At 35.3% G+C, this 20,476-nt stretch overlaps 1 protein-coding gene across 1 annotated transcript in view; it reads left to right on the top strand.

Annotated features, from left to right (window-relative positions):
* Positions 1 to 11,753, top strand: part of LOC139967105 (uncharacterized) — a 60,715-nt gene extending 48,962 nt beyond the window's left edge. The window contains exons 53-69 of the mRNA XM_071970826.1: positions 136 to 261; positions 775 to 933; positions 1,447 to 1,566; positions 1,781 to 2,023; positions 2,474 to 2,614; positions 2,928 to 3,050; positions 3,309 to 3,434; positions 3,886 to 3,998; positions 4,277 to 4,517; positions 5,904 to 6,038; positions 6,470 to 6,592; positions 7,052 to 7,179; positions 7,691 to 7,931; positions 8,370 to 8,451; positions 8,817 to 9,282; positions 9,585 to 9,776; positions 10,194 to 11,753. Of these exons, the coding sequence (XP_071826927.1) occupies positions 136 to 261; positions 775 to 933; positions 1,447 to 1,566; positions 1,781 to 2,023; positions 2,474 to 2,614; positions 2,928 to 3,050; positions 3,309 to 3,434; positions 3,886 to 3,998; positions 4,277 to 4,517; positions 5,904 to 6,038; positions 6,470 to 6,592; positions 7,052 to 7,179; positions 7,691 to 7,931; positions 8,370 to 8,451; positions 8,817 to 9,282; positions 9,585 to 9,776; positions 10,194 to 10,502 (3,068 nt within the window). The 3' untranslated portion in view covers positions 10,503 to 11,753. The remainder of the gene's footprint in view (positions 1 to 135; positions 262 to 774; positions 934 to 1,446; positions 1,567 to 1,780; positions 2,024 to 2,473; positions 2,615 to 2,927; positions 3,051 to 3,308; positions 3,435 to 3,885; positions 3,999 to 4,276; positions 4,518 to 5,903; positions 6,039 to 6,469; positions 6,593 to 7,051; positions 7,180 to 7,690; positions 7,932 to 8,369; positions 8,452 to 8,816; positions 9,283 to 9,584; positions 9,777 to 10,193) is intronic.
* The last annotated feature ends 8,723 nt before the right edge of the window (positions 11,754 to 20,476 follow it).

Genomic DNA, 20,476 nt, shown 5'->3' with positions numbered 1-20,476 from the left:
GCTTTAGTTTTGCCAATTGTTTTGTAAACATCGAGGAATATGTACATCAACTTAATTTATAATACTGATATTTATCTGTTCATGTTGATTTTTTATATTTTGAATTTAAATTGTTACTCATTGTCTCTTCCATAGATATTGATGAGTGTTCATCTTCTTTACTGAATAACTGCTCCGATAATGCTGAGTGTAGTAATACAGCTGGCTCTTACAGTTGTGCCTGCCTCACTGGATTTAACAGAGATGGCCAGTCATGTCTAGGTAAAATATCTATTCCACTCTTTAATATAATGGCTTCCTCAATTTCTGAAGTGTCTGCATTTCATTGCTTTCGTACAGTTTTTTAAGTAGTTAATAAATTCCAATTATTAGTTTAGCGATCTAAATGTCTGCCTCCTGGTTAGTTATGTAATGCTACAATTACAATTAAGTCTGTTGAAGTTTTTACTGTATTTAATGGAGGTGGCCATTCATGTTTAGGCAAATGTTCTGTCACACAACCGGACCTGGGATTGTTTGCAATGCAAAAAGCTTGCATTCATAACCTCCTTTCTGGTTGCCTCTCAATTAGTAAATCTATATTGCTGCTCCCTTTTTAGTTATATGATACTTTATATAAGACTCTAAACTACAAGCTTTCACGATATTATCAAGTCAGAGAAGGAGTGTGCTGCCATAAGGTATTTCACGTTGTTCAATATTGGTTGCTAAGGCAAACTCACAATGAATGCATTTATGTATATTTTCATTGAATTTTTCCTTCTCACTTTAAAGATATCAACGAATGTTCTAATGGAATACTCACATGCTCGAATGGTACCTGTGTCAATGAGACTGTGTCATGTGACATCAATGGCTCCTGTGAAAACACTGAAGGTTCCTACATATGCATGTGTAACTCTGGTTATATCGGGACTGGGCAAGACTGTGTTGGTAAGAAATGCATCATTAAGTGTTTAGCTAATTAGTCATGGATATATTAAATTATGTCAGTATAGAAATTTTAACAAATTTTGACATCTCTAAGTTAATTAATTAGTCTTAATCTAGGTACAACGTTAAACAAAATGAACACCTTACTCAATCCAATGTTTTTTTTTTCTGGTTTAATAATCCATCAACATGGTTTAATTTAATAAGGGCCATTTTTCATCACTTCCAAATAATGTTGTTTGACAAACCCATTAAAGATTAATAACATTTGAAAACAAATAACTATTCAATATGATTTTTGAATGATATGATAATGTTTGTTATATTTTGTCTACCCGAGGTGAATAAGTATAAAATATCCTTGCTGGGTCACTGCAACAAGATTTTCAGTTCAATGAAAAAGAAATGATAGCATATTTCTGTGCTATTGACTTACCATGCATCCAGAGTTATTACGTTCATGCCGATCCAATCTACTAGATGGAACTTTTACAATATTTCTTTTGTTTGCAGATATCAATGAATGCATGGATTCTGCTTGTGACCCAGCCGCCCTTTGCATAGATCTGGAGGGCAACTACTCGTGTTCGTGTCCCAATGGGTACACCGGTGATGGCTACAACACGTGTGATGGTATGTAATGTTGATTTACATTGGTATAACCTATTATTTCACAACAATAGAGCGCTCCATCGAGTACATGTTAACCAATATGAAGAATCCCTAAAGGGAACAAAAATCCCATGTATTTGAAATACGTCCTCTATAAAATACAAACGCTTTCTGTGCCACTGCTATATATTTAATTCAGCTAAACATGGAAATTTAATATCTTGCTTGCTCTTAGATATCAACGAGTGCAATGTTGACAATGCTTGTCACTACAATGCAACATGCAATAACATCCCCGGTTCCTTCGAATGTAACTGTTTATCTGGTTACCGTGGTGATGGCAGTAACTGCACGGATGTAGACGAATGTACTGAAAACATAGACAACTGCCACATGCGTGCTTCTTGTACCAACACATACGGGGGATTTTCCTGCAGCTGTGAGGAAGGTTACATTGGCAATGGAACATACTGTGAAAGTGAGCATAAATCTACTCTATATCTCTAAATATATCAGTTTAAGTAAAGTTCCACACATGGTAATTACATTTAATATGATAACAGTAGGATACTTCCATCCATAGGTTGCGCATTCATAGTAACTGTGATGCAACTTTTCTACCATGCTAAACGGTATAGAAACATCCTTATGCCAAAAGAGATTATTAATAATAATAATAATAAATAAAATAAAGTAAAAATCTTTAATAAAATTAAAAGGGAAATATTACATTTACATCACATAGCCAGCACCGTGACTTGACTTAATTCCCAGTGATTATAGAAAAATCGACCTCAATATGTTAAGAAGCAATTAGCTGAAATAAAATCTTCCAATTTTGATATCCTATGAAGCTATCAAATACAAAATGTGAAAGAACTCGTCCCGATCCAGGGTAATTATAGTATTTTTATTTTTTTTATTTCAGATGTTAATGAATGTGAAGACAACACTAACGAGTGTGATGTCAATGCAAATTGTACTGATCTAGAGGGCTCATATACTTGTACATGTCAAATGGGTTATTACAGTGAAGAAGGAGGCAACGGAAGAAATGGTACTTGTAAAGGTAAGTTACATCACTTTCATCTCTATAAAAGCAGGCCTCAAAACTCGGGGCTATTCACTGACTAAATACCGGTGGAGTTTTCTGTTACCAAAAGAGAGAAACGGCACTGGCAATTTCCTATTTCCTGCCAATAGGTATTAAGGAAATTAAACAAATGATAAATTGGTTTACAAACAATAGGTAGTATACTGCTTATTACTGGACTGCTTTCCAAAAGCCTGTCTTTTCGATAATACATGAATTCCATCCTCGTGCTATAAGCAATTTTTAGTTATTTTCAGATTAAGTTAATATGTTTAATTTTTATCAACAGATTATGATGATTGCGAGTATGGTCTGGACAACTGTGACCCGTCAGCCATATGTCTTAATTCCATTGGCTCATACCAATGTATTTGCCCCTCAGGTTACGAGGGCAACGGTACATACTGTCAAGGTACGTTTGCATATTTACTACAGAAAAAGAAGACAAATCGTAACGATTTTGAACGTAAAGCGTTGTTTAATATGTGTATATTTCTTCTTTATTATTACACACCTCTTAGTGATTTTAATATCAAATGTTACCACGGTATTTTTATATCTGCTTTTTGAGATTTTCATGTACAGAGAACCAGTTCTTGATTTCTGTTATACCTTACTCAAATTAAGCTTATAAAAACTGATATGCGACAAAAATTCTCTCTTCTTAAAGATATTAACGAATGTGCCATCAGCATACCATGCCCAACAGAAGAGAATGAAAAGTGTTCCAACAGCCCAGGTTCATATGCATGTGTTTGCCAAACAGGCTATCATAGAACCAACAGCAGTTGTACTAGTAAGTCAATATTTTCTATCCGAAACTGAAATAGACAATTTTCCTTCATTTTAATTTTTTACTTAATTTTTTGTTTTTGGCCATTCTGTCCTGGCAGATAAATTGGAAATGTTCATTACGTATGTTATAAACTATAAACAACATGCCCATATTTCAGATATTTGTGGTAAAATTATATCAGTGTAATAAAAACCATACTTAATATGTTCATAATATTACTAGGTTTAGATCATGGTAATTATTCATGTGACACTGAGTACATAGGCAATAAGTGACTGTCATGTGTATTATACACGTATACGTGCTTTATATGCTTAAGAAAGTGTTTAATCAACATCCTAATATCTAAGTATGAATATAACAAGAAGGAACAGTAAGATGATATTGATATGTTCAAGTTTTTACTTATAAATCTCTCTTGATCTGATTGAATATGTTTTATTTATTCCAGATGCTATGTCAGTCACCATGTTCGTTATCTTTGTGGATATCAAAGGTTGGCAAGTCAGCTCCTTCTTTGATGACCTCAACCAAGAGGTTGTTAAAGTTTCTTTAGCTATCGATGTAAGTTATCTCCTATTTGAAGGTTTTCTTTCTACTTTGTTGCATTATTTCATTTTCCTTTGGATATTTGTGATTTGAGCAAATGGCCGTCTTGGCCACATTTACAATTTGTTATTTACTGAAGCTTTTGTTGATGTTTTACATTTCATAAATGAGAAATTGTATTCATTCTGTTTTTATTAATCTGTGTTTCATACTTAAAATTCAATATTCTAAAATATGGTAATCAAATTAGTTAGTCGCAAAAGTAATATGCTAATTCTACTCTCTATCCTTAGATTGACAATTTATATGAAGAGTCTGTTCTTTCTGATGATTATCTGGGATCGACGGTAGAACAATTCAGCGACATCTCGGTGGGCATCAAAACAGAGATACGACTGGATCTACTCAACAATTCTACGTATACCTTAACTGATATTGAGGATGCTTTCATGAATGGACTTACAGGAAGAAATAACGATTTCCTGGAGCCAGACAGTCGAATTTTAAGAGACAACATTAATACAACTATGCCGAGTAAGTGAAAACAAAATAAGGCAAAATTACAACCAGAATATAACACACTGTAGAAGGGGGTGGGTGGGGATTGGGTGGGTGGGGATGGGGGGGTAGTCTCATCCCTATGGATTGGATGTGAGAGTGTAATAATACTATACTATTGCAACATGCCTATCCTATGAAGTAGCTCTGGATTGTATTTACTGTCGCCTCTGTAAATTAAAGCAATGGTAATTGTGATGTTCGTTTATGATACACCTGCATAGCTATTTAATGTGCACATGGTACTATATGATGCAGACATCTTATTGTACCATATGATGTAGGCACCTCCATAGCTATTTAATGTGCACATGGTACCATATGATGCAGACATCTATTTGTACCATATGATGTAGGTACCTCCATAGCTATTTAATGTGCACGTGGTACTATATGATGCAGACATCTAATTGAGCCATATGATGTAGGTACCTGCACAGCTGTTTAATGTGCACATGGTACCATATGATGCAGACATCTTATTGTACCATATGATGTAGGCACCTGCATAGCTATTTAATGTGCACATGGTACCATATGATGCAGACATCTATTTGTACCATATGATGTAGGTACCTGCACAGCTGTTTAATGTGCACATGGTACCATATGATGCAGACATCTTATTGTACCATATGATGTAGGTACCTGCATAGCTATTTAATGTGCACATGGTACCATATGATGTAGGCACCTGCATAGCTATTTAATGTGCACGTGGTACTATATGATGCAGACATCTAAATTGAGCCATATGATGTAGGCACCTGCATAGCTATTTAATGTGCACGTGTTAACCATATGATGCAGACATCTAATTGAGCCATATATGATGTAGGCACCTGCATAGCTATTTAAGGTGCACATGGTACCATATGATGCAGACATCTTATTGTACCATATGATGTTGGTACCTGCACAGCTATTTAAGGTGCACATGGTACCATATGATGCAGACATCTTATTGTACCATATGATGTAGGTACCTGCATATGCTATTTAATATGCATGTGTTAACCATATGATGCAGACATCTAATTGAGCCATATGATGTAGGCACCTGCATAGCTATTTAATGTGCACATGGTACTATATGATGCAGACATCTAATTGTACCATATGATGTAGGTACCTGCATATGCTATTTAATGTGTACATGGTACCATATGATGCAGATATCTACCTGTACCATATGATGTAGGCACCTGCATGCATAGCAAATTGGTTACCATAAGATGCAGACATCTAATAGTAATTGTCCAGTTCAAACTTTTCATGCTCAAAAGTCTGTTTACTGCACTTGATATATTGATAAATATTGCACGTTTCACTTTAAACATGTTATTTATAATTTTTTTACAGTTTATGACCAATGTGACGAAGGAACTCACGACTGCTTTGACTTGAATTTTCTGGAGTGCGTATTTGTAGGCAATAACACGTTCACTTGTGCAAACTGTAAAGCAGGATATCAACAAGTTGGCAGTATTTGTGATGGTAAGTAAGCCATAGACACAATATTATAGGACATGCCGTGTCGACAGAATGTATAGTTGACATTCAAGTTCCAGTTTATTTCTCATATACACTATAGCTGAGTCGTACAGAAATGATGAGAAAATATGTACAGAGTATCTAGTTGCAGTCGATTGGACACTCACCTGTATCTGCATATATATTATCATACTTCACGCATCTTACGCAAGTCATCATACTACAAAAGATGGTTTTAAATTACATTCAAGTATTATTATTATCTTTTTTAATATCCATTAGTGTCTTCATGACATGGAAAATTGCAACATGCATGGGTTAACATGTTTTCCTACAACATTGCAAATATTTAATGTATTCCATTACAGTGTAGTCTTATATCAAAACAAAGGGTAAAAATGTTCACTGGTTATATAATTTGCTTTATGAAACAGATGTAGATGAATGCCAAGATGATCCCTGCAGCTACCTTGGAGCCGCTGAATGCATCAATACCATCAGTTCCTACATTTGTCAGTGTCAGAACGACACCGTTATTGTTGACGATGTTTGCACAGGTTTGTAATAAATTCTTCAATATTTTAGACATAATTATTCCAAAGGTATACATCATATATTGATATCTACTTTTATTTGCGATATTCATAAAAACAAAAAATCCTTCACTGTCTTCACTGCAAAGTTTAAAACAAAATAATATCATGATTAACTTTCTACACAATCAGAAATGTTTACAGTGTCTATTGAACAGTTTATAATTGTGCCACCCGATACTCATAGCTGTTGTTGATGTACCAGCTATGAGTATCGGTTGATTGTGCACATGGAGATAAGGAAGGTTAGGGTAGTAAGCGTTTACAGATGCAAGGGATGACAAAACACAACCAAGTGACCATTTGAAGCACTTGTGAACATTTTACCTATCTATTGCTCTGGTACTTTTCTATTATATCGTTCTGAAAGTACATGATATTTATTTCTAAATATGACTTTCAAATGTTAATCCTGTTCCATAGAGTACATCAAATTCCGAGGTAAATTCACAGTTTTGCAGTTCAATGACACTCCAGCAATCTATACATCAGACCTGAATGATACTTCTAGCCAGAAATATCAAGACTATGAGGCAACTCTTCTGACAGTGGTAAGCATTCCAGTTTTTCATCAGAAAGGAAAGATTGTGCCAATAAAAGCTTTTACTTTTTGAGAGAAAACTGAAAGAATGCAAAAAAGGCACTTGTATACATGATGTGGATTTCCAAAAAGCATTCTTGCAGCTTTAAAGCTGCAAGAATGCTTTTCAAATTTGACCCAAGAGCTCTGTAAGTACTTATGGATGGCTTTTACGACTACATTTGAAATTTGAATTAGTAATGAAAAAGATCATCAATGAAAAACTTTGTTACTTTGTGATGATTATAGAATACTCCTGGAGATTAATATGACTAAATCTTATCACAAATGTGGTTACTCCTTTCCCTGATGGTAAACATGGTTACTTCTGGGGATTAACTGACTTATCACTGAATTTAAAAGAATACTTCAAAGATAAAACATACATACTCATGAGGATGAAAATGATTACTCTTTGGGATGAAATGTAACTACATTGTTACACCGTTGTTTAAAATGATTACTTACTTTTTTCTCATCAGCTGGATGACACCTTCACAGCTTACAATCAAACATCTCCGTACTTTGTACGTAACGAGATTCTTGGCTTCAAGTCAGGATCCGTTGTTCCTTATTACATATCATTTTTTCACCCTACCGCTGTGAATGTCACTACAGACACCCTGGAGTCTGCTTTGTTATCAGCTGTGGAAGGTGACAAAGTTTATTCAAGTCCAAGGAATCTGTATGTGGTTCTTGAAGTTAATACAATCGAGTTTGAAGGTAAGTGCCTTTAAAACAACCATAGAGCAACCATACACATTTCAACCATACACATTTCAAGCATATGGATGTAAAAAACATTCTTTGAAATCAGTAAATATGAGATAAGACTCCCTTACCTCTTTAGTTTGATATTTAGTGAAATTCAGGATTCCACTGGTAAAATATTTATTTGCTTAAAATTGTGCCACCTTTTTGGCACAACTCCCCCTTTTTGATTAGTTACTTGCATGTGCAATGGTTTAATAAGTGCATTACAATGACATTAATCATAAACATGGTGTTCCTTACTGATGAATTCAGTCAGCAGAACGTTTGTCTCTTTCTATCTCAACAACATGGAATGCTATCGTCTGTAAGTCTCCAACACTAATAACAGTATCATGTATATCATGTGTGCATTACATCATCATAATGCATCATTTTTCCACTTTACAGATTTTGTAGAGACCTGTCCTGATGCGTACTGCTCCAACGGAGGAACATGTATGGTGGACTTTGTATATGACAAAGTGTGCATGTAAGTATTATGAACAGCAATTCCTATGTTGGTTTCAAACAGTGACAGACTTTGGAGTTAAGCCTTAAGAGAAGGAGGGAATGTCTTTTTGCAAACTTGTGAATGATGTCATGTCATAGGTTCAAAAGATGGTGTGAAAGTTTAATAATTATTTGCTTAAAGTACTGTGAAATATGCTATTTGCTATATGAGATTTCCTAAATCTATTTTTGACTTTATATATTTATTTTTATTTAACTTGAATATGAGTCATGGACCGATATAGATTGGTCATGGTTTGAAAGCAGTTCATATAAAGTATTTGCTGCATATGCAATGTAATCTTTTGTATTGCAATAATTGCTTCCTTTACTTATGATTTACAGGTGCCATGATGGTTACACAGGGGATCTGTGTGAGGTACCGTTGACCACCACAACGGTTCCCACTACCTTTACCAACCAACCACCTACTATAACCAACCAACCACCAGTCTCTTTGTTCCCAGTAGTTGCCATCATTCTTGGTATTGTCATTGGGTTCCTTCTCGTTTTAATATTTTTCCTCTGTTGCGGTCTGGTTGTTTACACCCGTTCCCGACAACAGCACGAAAAGCTGCAATATAAGTATCACCCCGAGCAGTACTCAGAACGAGTGGTTCGTAATCTCATCGCTGGAGTGGAAAGTGAGGGCGTGGCAACCAGCACTGACTTCTCCATCGACGACGACTTCTCCTCCTTCTCCGACTCTTATGATGAAGTTGATGAAGTAGAGGAGGAGGAGGAGGAGGATGATGCTAATAGGAGGATGGAACACCTGATGGATGTCATTCGCAACTCACCGTACATTAATGTAAGTTATACAAAGATCAACAGAATGAAAAACTCCCTCTCATACATACCCTAACCTTGTACATATCCATCAACAGAATGAACAACTCTCTCTCATTCATAACTTTAACCTTCTAATACTCCAATGACACTGTAGAATGTAGGGAAGGGCCAGCCATCCAATCACCCAAACCTGGATGTTCCAAAGCCTATGCATGTTTAAATTTGCAAGGAACAGAAATATGTTTTTTTCTCTGGCTATGAAACCTTCTTAATTGATATTTTATTAACATGTTACTAAGTTATGATTTGTTCATTTTACAGGAGAGGATGCGGGCTCAAGTGCCCAGTGCCTTACAAGCATTCTTACCGGATGGAGTAGCAGCTTCTAGTGTGCCAGGAATCTCACACAGCAGTCAGGAAGAGTCAGATTCTTCTGAAAGTCGAGACTATAACTTCTCTCGACCGTACATGGCTACTGGTGATGAGGCTAGTTCAATATCAACAGACAGCGAGGTGAGTCTAATTAACACGTCATCCACTATTAATATTACTGACTATGTTACCTGAAAGCATGCAAACAAACCCAGCAAAATATGCGCTAATCTGTATAAACAAATTCTTAGAGTATTAACAAGATATTTCATGATTTTGTGTGTGAGAAAAAAAAATATAAGAATGATGGAACTTGTCGTTTTGATTACTTACATGTGTCTGTAATATTATTTATTGAGTCTTTACTATAACCAACAGCAGCTTACATTTTAAGATCTCTTACTTGGTATATGATGAACAGGACAAAGTTTAATTTAAAATAAAATATGTTTTTAGCGCTCATATAATTTACTGTTTGTGTCACCATTCAGTTTCTGTTTTCCTATGAATATTCATGCAGTTTGATATCCATGTCCTGTTTATTTCCTGTCACAATAGACACTAAGTGAAAATCTGGACATCAGACGATATTTGCCTCGTGTCCGGGCACGACGACTTCCTCGACCGCCGGTTATCCTTGAAAGTCCAGAGGAGGGATTGTTCGATGAAGAAGGCCGTGTCCGAACTTTTAGGCTTCCACGACCAGTTATAACAATAGCACCAACCTCTCGTTACCACTATGAGGATGGAGATTCGGACGATACAAACGATGCAGACACTTCAACCATCGACAGTCGGGCATTTTCTGATCTATCTGTACAACCAGGAGCCCCAAGGCCAGGATTTCTTCCCTTTGACTACTTTTGAGAAACTCCTGGAATCTTAAATGTTTCCAATTCGATAAGAATGTGCATAAAGCTAGGGTATAAAACTAAGTCGAACTATATAAATTGATTATTAGATTATTTTAGATACAAGATATTTTTATAGTTTCCTCAAAGGTATGAAATGTATGATTATAACCATACAATTTAATATTTTCCTTCACCCAGTCCACCTGTTCTAATTAAACTGTAGAATTACTGTTCCCCAGCAGCTTAGAAACTTCTTGGTTGCAACCATTTGATTTCTTCTTATGAATTAAAATACTTAAAGAGTCCTTCCATAAAGAAAATGTTCTTGTGTCCCATCAATACAATTTTCAAAAATTTCATTGCCAAGTCTTAAACGTCATTTTTTCATCTGTTTTTTTGCGTGAGCTAAGGTAAAGGAGCAGGTTTTAGACCACTTATAGCTTTCTTTAACAGTTCCGCATGATACTTTGTAGGTAAACAGCTTCTTTCTTTCTTCAAACGCTATATTGTCGAAAGTAAACATGGCCTTAATTTTTATTTTAATCATGAAGAAAAAATACCCCTAAAAATATTGAAAATTCATCATTTTAAACATTCGAGTTATATGTCAAAAGGCAAAATATTCATTCTCCAGTTGCTATGCTTACTGTTAACTTTCCTGTTTCTTATTTAACTTACTTTTTATATATTCAGCACAACTTTCATTCCAAATTTCAAACACTGTGCAGACATGTAGGGCTTTCGTTATATATTTTATTTGTTTTATAAAATCTTAAAGGGCATTAAATATCTTATTTTTGGTACATGTGCTACATAGATAAGCAATGTGCAAACTTACAAGGCATTATTTATTTATTTATTTATTTATCGACAACCGATATAGGTCGTTATTTATTTCCCCACTGTTAGTTTTGTTATAATGATGTTAAAAGTATTCTAATTTTCATTTCTGGAAACCTTGGCTAATGCTGTAATGTTTATAAGAAAAATTTCATCAATAAGTAATGTGATAAATTCTTCCAATTGATCAACTATAAAAAGCATTTAAAATGCAAATCAATCAATAATTGAATCATTTCTGTCACAAAATATTAATTTGATAATGTAAGATCTTTAATATAAGGGAGTCTGTAAGAACATTATTTTTAATGTAATAAATTTCCTTTGTCTGCATTCTTTCAAATCGTAACAGAGGCTTTCGTCAAACCATTTTGTCGCTCATTTAGTAATAATATTTAAAATTATAATGTTGCAACGATTTAAACCTTGTGTCATAATTCTTTCTTTGTGTCATTTCTCTTTTAATTTTGCTTCGTGATATATTTAATTAACACATTCTAAAATATGTCTCATATATTTTTCTCACAATAGAGCTACAGAACATAAAACTACAAACATAAAACTCTAAACACTGATGCTGTCTCCATTGTGTAGGACCATAACCTTTATATCTGCATTAAGTCAATAAAACTTGCACAAATACCAGTAAACACAAATGAAATATGGCTTGTTTTCTGTTCATAAACATAACTACTATTTAACTGTTTTTTTCGGTGTTGAAGGTGAATAAATTCAATACCACAATGATTAGTTACGCCATCTCAATCAAAACAACGTAATTCTCGCTCAAAATTAAATTTTTAGACACCTTTCTCAAAATAGTACAACACAAAAACGTTTTTAAAGCGTTATTAAAACGTTCGTCTTTTGTTTTAATAACGTTATTTGTGGTATAATAAATATGTCACGAAAACATTTTCAGGCTATTATTTCAAAACACATTTTCGTTAAAACATCATTAACATTAATATAACATTAAGATCTCATAAAAACGTTATGACGACGTTTTATAACACCACATTTAACGTTATGAAACATATTTTAGAGGCTCTTTTGTTTTATAACGTTTTGTGTTTGCTGGGTTGCATGCAAAACGGAAATTATGATATTTGTACTAGTTTATGCATGTGTGAAACTCGACAATACGATGCTACTTCAATTTCCGTAGGTTTGGTGTCCCTTCAATGCTTCCGTAGGATAACAAAGCTGACTGAGTTTGGTCTCACAAAACTTCATCATTAAGTAACCTGATTGGTTGATTCATATATTTCTTGATATAATACTATGAAGCAATATAATATAATATAATATTATGAAGCACAAAAATATTAACTTGCTAATAAAACAATGAGACCTCAAGTATTTTCAGCTAAAGCTAGGTTGCACGTAATACATTTTAGACAAGAACTTTTGGGCGAAAACATTTTGGAACCTCATGAATATTCAACAGCGCTTGCTATGTATAACCCGTATTTAGCCATCAGAATTACCTGCAGAGGTTAGTTTGCTAATAATTGCTACTGTTTATTTGAGAGAACGTATTGCTAGAGGTTCTGAACCTCCAGAGTATTCCCAGCCATTGAGAAGTGTCGTATTTATGGGCCCTGTAAATGGAAGTAAATGGTTGCTTTCATTTTGAGCGACTAATATTTGACTTAATAGCATATCTGGGGGAGGGGTGCTGATAAGTGCTAAGCAAAAGTGCAATATTGACTTTCCAACGACCTCACAAAAGTGTGTGCCATATGACCCTGGAAATGGTGACCCTAGTGCATTTATTTACAATTCATTATACATATCAAATTATCCCCGAAGTCAGCGTCTAATTCGTCCCTAATGGACGCAATCTACACGTAATAATGCTCACTCGAGCCTGCTTGGGCTTGAAGGAACAAAAAGGCGTGCAGGCGAGGGCATATACCCCTAACACGTAGCCCTGAGACATCATCTACACGCCCAGCCTAGAGTAATGGTCAAGGCAACGTTTCCTGAATCTGCATAGCTCATGTCGCGGAGCGGTTGAAAACTATTAATATACAACAACCAGTTAAAAAAACAGTATCAGGCAGTATTTTATCACCCTCGGTTCCATTTTTGAAGAAAAATTACGATTAAAACATTGAACACTTCTATCGCTTAGCATACAACTTCCGAGGAAAGAACAATTTATCAATAAGAAAGGTTTGATTTGACTGCTTTGAAATCACGTATGACTGGCAAGATGCGTCGAGCGCCCTCTATAGGCCTATATTTTGGTCAGTTTGCAACTTCAGAAGAACAATAGAAACCCGAAAAACTTTTAGGACGAACAAAGGATTCTCAAACCTTTGTTCTGCCTAAAAGATAAGCAGAGAGTTTGGTTTATTGTAGATTTGTGTGCGCGGAATTAGCCCGATTGATACGGGGAAAGGTGATAAATTTGCTCTAGGTGGGTTCTGGTGCGGTTATCTATAATTCTTTCGAAAATCTTACCTAAGGCTGGGAGGAGACTAATTGGTCGATAGTTTTGAATTTTGGTGCGGTCTTTACTTAGTTTCGGTATTAAAATCTTTTTGGCGGATTTCCATGGGGTTGGAAAATAACCCAGTCTAAGGAGTTCGTTGAATGGTGGGAAAATGAATATCGGAGGGGAGTTTTTAAGCATTTGGTCATTTATGTTGTCAAGACCAGTGGAGGATGCATTTTTTAGTGGCACTATACCAATTGTTTATATCTATTTTTTTTAGTACAAGGGATGTTTTCGTTGAGACATCCTAAGGGGTTGGGGTTAAAGCTGGTTGCATTACTGATAATTGTACGGTTTATTTCGTGTTTACAGCTGATATCGTATGAGGGGCCATCGAAGATATTGAATATACTTTAAAAGTACGATTCAATTAGCTTTATTTGGTCTTGAGTTCTTGTGATGAGGTTACCTACGTTATCTTTAAGGCCTTGGTCTGTTTTACCTGTGTTTGGGGTTGTAATGTGGTTAATGATTTTTTTTTAATTTTCCAAAAGTGTTTCGGGTTTTTATTATTAATGATTGAATCGCAGTTGTTTTGGACGCGGTTTTTTCATCCGCCAATATTTTTCTGTTTATTGCTATTTAAGTTGGTTAATTTGGGTTTTTAGAGTTGGGTCTCGGTAGATGATTTAAGTTCTACGTAGGCGACGTCTGAGTTTCATAAGTGTAAGGATATTCTTATTTAGTTTTCGTTTTCTGTTTTGTTTTTAAGGGACAGTCTTTTGAAAGTATTGAAGATATGATGGGCAACGCTGTCACAGTAATTGTCGATGTAATTTAGCTCGTTGTTTTGGTTGTTGTATTTGTGGAGTCTGTTTTATTGTAATTATACGTCAATTCGTTATTTGGTATGCGGTTGAGGTTTATGTCTAGCTCAAAAACGAGTGGAAATGGTCACTGATTTAGTTATCCTCTAGGATTTGTATCGAATGTGTTTTAGTTGCGAGGTGATTTGAGGTTATATGAGTAGTCAAGTAGTTCTGTAATATTGTTTATTGTGTTTATACTAGTTTTGGTATTTTGGTTATTATCGTTAAGTTGTATTTATCACATATTTCTAAGAGAGATTTGCCTTTTTCAGATATTTTAGTGCTACCAAAAATAATGTGGTGGGCATTTACTAGGAGTTTTGTATTTTTATTAGAACATTTTTTTTTTATTGTGGCGCTGGATATGGGCTCATTTGGGGGACTATAATCATAACACGAAAGTGTCCATTAGCTACAAGTTGCACTGAGGGTGTGTTATTCTTGCGTCAAATGGCGTACCATGGAAGGGGAGGGGGGGGTTGGGTGGTCTATCCACCAAAAGTTGGTTGGGACACATTGGGAAAAGGGAATTAAAATTCCACACATTGGAGTCGACGAGATATACATGTCGATCAGTGACGTAAACCAGATGGAGGTACAAGAGAACGGTTAAACATCTTGAAGGTGTGGACTTGGGGGTTGGGTAGACTTGGTAGGAGGGGGGGTCAAGAGGGTGGAAGAGCTTATCTAGGCTGAAGCACCAGCTTAGAGTTTGGAATTGGCGTGATCTCACACTGTTAGAAACACAATCGTGAAGCAATCAGCCAACTCGTTTTCCCTTTTCAGGTTCTGCCTAGCCCTCCAAAAGATTTTATTAATAAGATCCAAAGTACTATTTTTGATTTTATTTGGAACGGGAAAACTGATTAAGTAAGGATACTTACTATGTTTAACCCCATTGAAAAGGGGGGGGGGGTTAAAATAATATATGTTCACAGCTTTATTGTTGCTCTCAAAACCTCTTGGGTCAAGCGTTATTGTTATAATGCCAACACGGGGTATTGGAAGCTCTTTCTTTTTCATTCCTCTCTGTCGCCGTCCGGTAAAGAGTTGCTTTTTAATTGTAATTTTTATGACCAGGATATATCCTGTATTTAAAAATACCTTCATTGGACAAATTTGTATGGTTTGGAGTAAGCTTAGCTACCTTAAAGAAATCTTCGGAACACTTGGGTGAGCAAATCCCCAATAATTTTATTAGAATTGATAAGACCATTGTTTATGACAAAAAGCTTTTACGACGCCGGATTACTGCGTGTTAGGGATATGTTTTTGCCAGATGGGAAGCAATTGTCCTTTAATGCTCTTCTGACCAAATTTAAGCTTTTAAGGTATCCCTCCACTCGTTTTTATGGGATCCTTTCTGCAATCCATAGAAATTGGAAGGATTCCCTCAGTTTTGTAAACGATGTCGGGAACCAGCAAGATCACCGTTTCAATCTTTATGTCTCGCATGTCTTATTTGTTGCAATTAGTCTACACTCACCTAATTGACTCTATTTAACTTCCACCAAAAGCCTGCGCTAAGTGGAGCTTAACTTTTAACTTCTCACAGAACGATTGGTTAACTATATTTCAGATTCCTTCCCGTACGCTTTCTGAAGCTAAAATCCAATATTTCCAGTTCAGGTTTCTGCAACACCACATCTCAGTAACCAATCAGCCTTTTACATTTAATGAACAAGGCGGCTTCCCCGATCTGTACCCGTTTTGCAATATTCAGGATTAAACAATTGAACATTAATTCTGGTCCTGTCATGTGACCTCAATTTCCTTGTAGATTGCGAACAGACATTTTTTGGAAGACGGTTTATCTACTCAAGAGAAGATTTTATTGTTCGGCAAGCTTGTAGCTGGTTATGACCCGCTGAAGTTGTCTATCCTCCATATCAAATACATTTTCAATTGTAAACAATTCGGGCAACTGCTGATGTAACGTTCTAGTTGTGTGTAGGCTATATGTGTTGCCAATGAATGATATGTATGCATAATGTCAAAGTTGCTTTTCTGGTTACTTCCAAGCTGTTAATATTGTATATTTTGTAGAATTTGTATATTTATTTAAAAAAATTCTTCAATGAAATTGTAAATAGACTTAAAGGAAGAAAACTGTGTGGTGTCTATTCAGGAAAAAAAAATCACATTAAATTTGGTTTTCCATTTTCCAAGCTATATAAACGTTGTCTATAAGTAGATATGTATATGTATATATAGTATAATTTGTATATTCATCACTTTTTGTACAATGACATTGTCATTAAACTGAAAGAAAATAATACTTATCATATCACTTATCATATCTCTCAATTAACAGTGACTGTGGCGCAGTTGTTATGTTTGTATATTTGTATATTTATTTGTTTCATCACAATTTACAGTGTGACGGGAAGTCTCCTATAAAGCCTGTAAGGCTTAACAAAGTAGGAGACTCCCCAAAAAGAAAAAAGAAAGAAAAACTTAAGAATAGAAAAAGAAAAGTTAATAGTAGCATCTACAATGATGAAATAATCGAGTTGACACTAATTGAAATTAATAATGTTAATAAACAATCCTAACAATCTTTATGATGATCTTAATCGCAAACACACACAAGAATAAATCCATCAATAGTGAGAAATAATTACAGTTTGGAGATTCCTTTTGAATACAGAGTAAGAAGGCTTATTCTTAACATTATCCTGGAGATTATTCCACGTTTTTATAGCACGAATACGAGGGTTAAAAGAACTTAAAATACTTCGTTGGGATAAAACATGGGCGTTATTACAATGGCGTGTTTGATGGTTGTGGATTAGTCTATTACTATATATAAAATCTTTTAAAGCCTCGGGTAGCAATCCATTCCATGCTTTGTAAGCAAATGTTGCAAGCTGGACTCTTATAATATCATTTAGTTTTAATAAATTTAATCTTTTGTATAATGGGCTAGTATGATCACGTGGTGCAGCATGTGATATATGGCGGATAGCTCTCTTCTGGAGGACACATAGGTGATTAAGATTTGTAGAATAGGTTCCTGACCAAATAGTCGTGCAATAAGTTAATTGGGGTAAAATCAGAGTTATATAGAGTGTTCTGAGTATATTTGGAGGTAAATAATGTTTTAATTTGCATATAATACCAGTATTTCTAGCCACTCTGTTACAGACTGCTGATATGTGATCACGCCACGAAAGTTTATTGTCTATGTGTACACCCAAGAACTTAGTAGTGTTAACCCGATTAATAATTTTATCATTCATGGTAATATTGTGATCCCATCTGTATGAGTGACTAGCATTAAACACCATATAATTAGTTTTTTCTATGTTAAGAGATAATTTGTTTGCTGCAACCCAGCTGGAAAATTTAGTTAGTTCAGTAGAAACAGTTTTATGTGATGAGAGTAGATTTTGGGAATCGAAGAAAATATTTGTGTCGTCGGCAAATAATATTGTTTTAGCAATATCGGAGACATTAACGATATCATTGACGTAAATTATAAATAGTAATGGACCTAGTATAGAACCCTGAGGAACTCCGCAAGCGATTTTAGCAAGTTCAGATTTAGAATTTTTATATAAAGTGTACTGGTATCTATTTGAAAGATAACTATCTAGCCAATTTAGGGTTGTTCCTCTGATACCATAAAAAAATAATTTACTTAGTAATATTTTGTGATCGATGGTGTCAAAAGCTTTGGATAGGTCGAAAAATACGCCTACACAGGTATTATTCTTATCAAGACTATTATAAATATTGTTGACTGCATCTGCTAAAGCTAATTCTGTAGAATGGTCAGGACGAAATCCGTACTGCTCGTTATTAAGAATATTATATTTACATAGAAAACTGTATATACGATTAAACATTAATCGTTCAATGATTTTTGAAAACACTGACAATAAAGATATAGGGCGGTAATTCTCAAAATGGCTGGGGTCTCCTTTTTTAAAGATTGGTTTTACCTTTGCTATTTTAAGCTTATCCGGAAAAAATGCCGGTGTTAAAAGAAATATTGCAGAGATGAGTTAAAGGCTTTACAATGTATGGAATAACTTGTTTGATAATACCTGGCTTAAAGTCATCATACTCCTGCTGCTTTGTTTGGTTTCACATTTGTGTGAGCAACTTTTAAAACTTCTTCTACTGTTACTGGATATGTAAATATGGAATGGCATACCTTGTCATTATTATGTAAAAAATGTTCCGCTTTTAGTTTAATATTAATCTTACTAGCGAGGTTATAACCAAGATTTACAAAGTATTTGTTAAAGTTGCTAGCGATGTCATTATCATTGCTAATTTCGCAATCATCATTTTTAAATGTTGCTGGATATGATGAGTCTTTACCGTTTTTATTGAGAATTTCATTAATTGAACTCCAAGTACTGTTTACGTTGTTTCTACTCTGCTTGAATTTTTCATAAAAGTATAATCGTTTGGAATATCGTTGTATAATATTGCATATTCATTATTGTTTTGAGAAAAAATGAGACAAACTCCTTGTCTTGAGTTCAAACACAAGAAGATGCACTTGATTTTCTATTTATTTGCCTCCTAATGTTGTGAAGATTAAATATTAGAAACAAGTATTAACTTCAACAGTTCTAGTGGCGCAGTTGGTAGTGCTCTGGACTGGAGAGAGACAGACAAACTTCATGTCTCGGGTTCGATCCCCAGACAGAGCATTTTGATTTTCTGTTCTTTTCCTTCTTCCATTCTGAGTTCTGAAGTTTAAATATCAAAAACGAGCACTAATTCTCAACAGTTCTAGTGGCGCAGTTGGTAGTGCTCTGGACTGGAGAGACACAGACAAACTCAATGTCTCCGGTTCGATCCCCAGACAGAGCATTTTGATTTTTTGCTCTTTTTACTGATTCCATTCTGGACTTTGAAGTTTAAATAATAGAAACGAGCACTAATTCTTAACAGTTCTAGTGGCGCAGTTGGTAGTGCTCTGGACTGGAGAGACACAGACAAACTCAATGTCTCCGGTTCGATCCCCAGACAGAGCATTTTGATTTTCTGCTCTTTTCCTTCTTCCATTCTGGACTTTGCAGTTTAAATATTAGAAACGAGCACTAATTCTCAACAGTTCTAGTGGCGCAGTTGGTAGTGCTTTGGACTGGAGAGACACAGACAAACTCCATGTCTCCGGTTCGATCCCCAGACAGAGCATTTTAATTTTCTTCTCTTTTCCTTCTTCCATTCTGGACTTTGCAGTTTAAATATTAGAAACGAGCACTAATTCTTAACAGTTCTAGTGGCGCAGTTGGTAGTGCTCTGGACTGGAGAGACACAGACAAACTCCATGTCTCCGGTTCGATCCCCAGACAGAGTATTTTGATTTTCTGCTCTTTTCCTTCTTCCATTCTGGACTCTGAAGTTTAAATATTAGAAACGAGCACTAATTCTTAACAGTTCTAGTGGCGCAGTTGGTAGTGCTCTGGACTGGAGAGAGACAGCAAACTCCATGTCTCTGGTTCGATCCCCAGACAGTGCATTTTGATTTTCTGCTCTTTTCCTTCTTTCATTCTGGACTTTGAAGTTTAAATATTAGAAACGAGCACTAAGTCTCAACAGTTCTAGTGGCGCAGTTGGTAGTGCTCTGGACTGGAGAGACACAGACAAACTCCATGTCTCCGGTTCGATCCCCAGACAGAGCATTTTAATTTTCTTCTCTTTTCCTTCTTCCATTCTGGACTTTGAAGTTTAAATATTAGAAACGAGCAATAATTCTCAACAGTTCTAGTGGCGCAGTTGGTAGTGCTCTGGACTGGAGAGACACAGACAAACTCAATGTCTCCGGTTCGATCCCCAGACAGAGCATTTTGATTTTCTGCTCTTTTC

Source organism: Apostichopus japonicus, chromosome 4 (genome assembly GCF_037975245.1).
Source record: "Apostichopus japonicus isolate 1M-3 chromosome 4, ASM3797524v1, whole genome shotgun sequence".
In the NCBI taxonomy this organism is placed as follows: domain Eukaryota; kingdom Metazoa; phylum Echinodermata; class Holothuroidea; order Aspidochirotida; family Stichopodidae; genus Apostichopus; species Apostichopus japonicus.
Note: the sequence above shows the minus strand (reverse complement) of the source record. Positions and strands in the feature narration are given on the sequence as shown.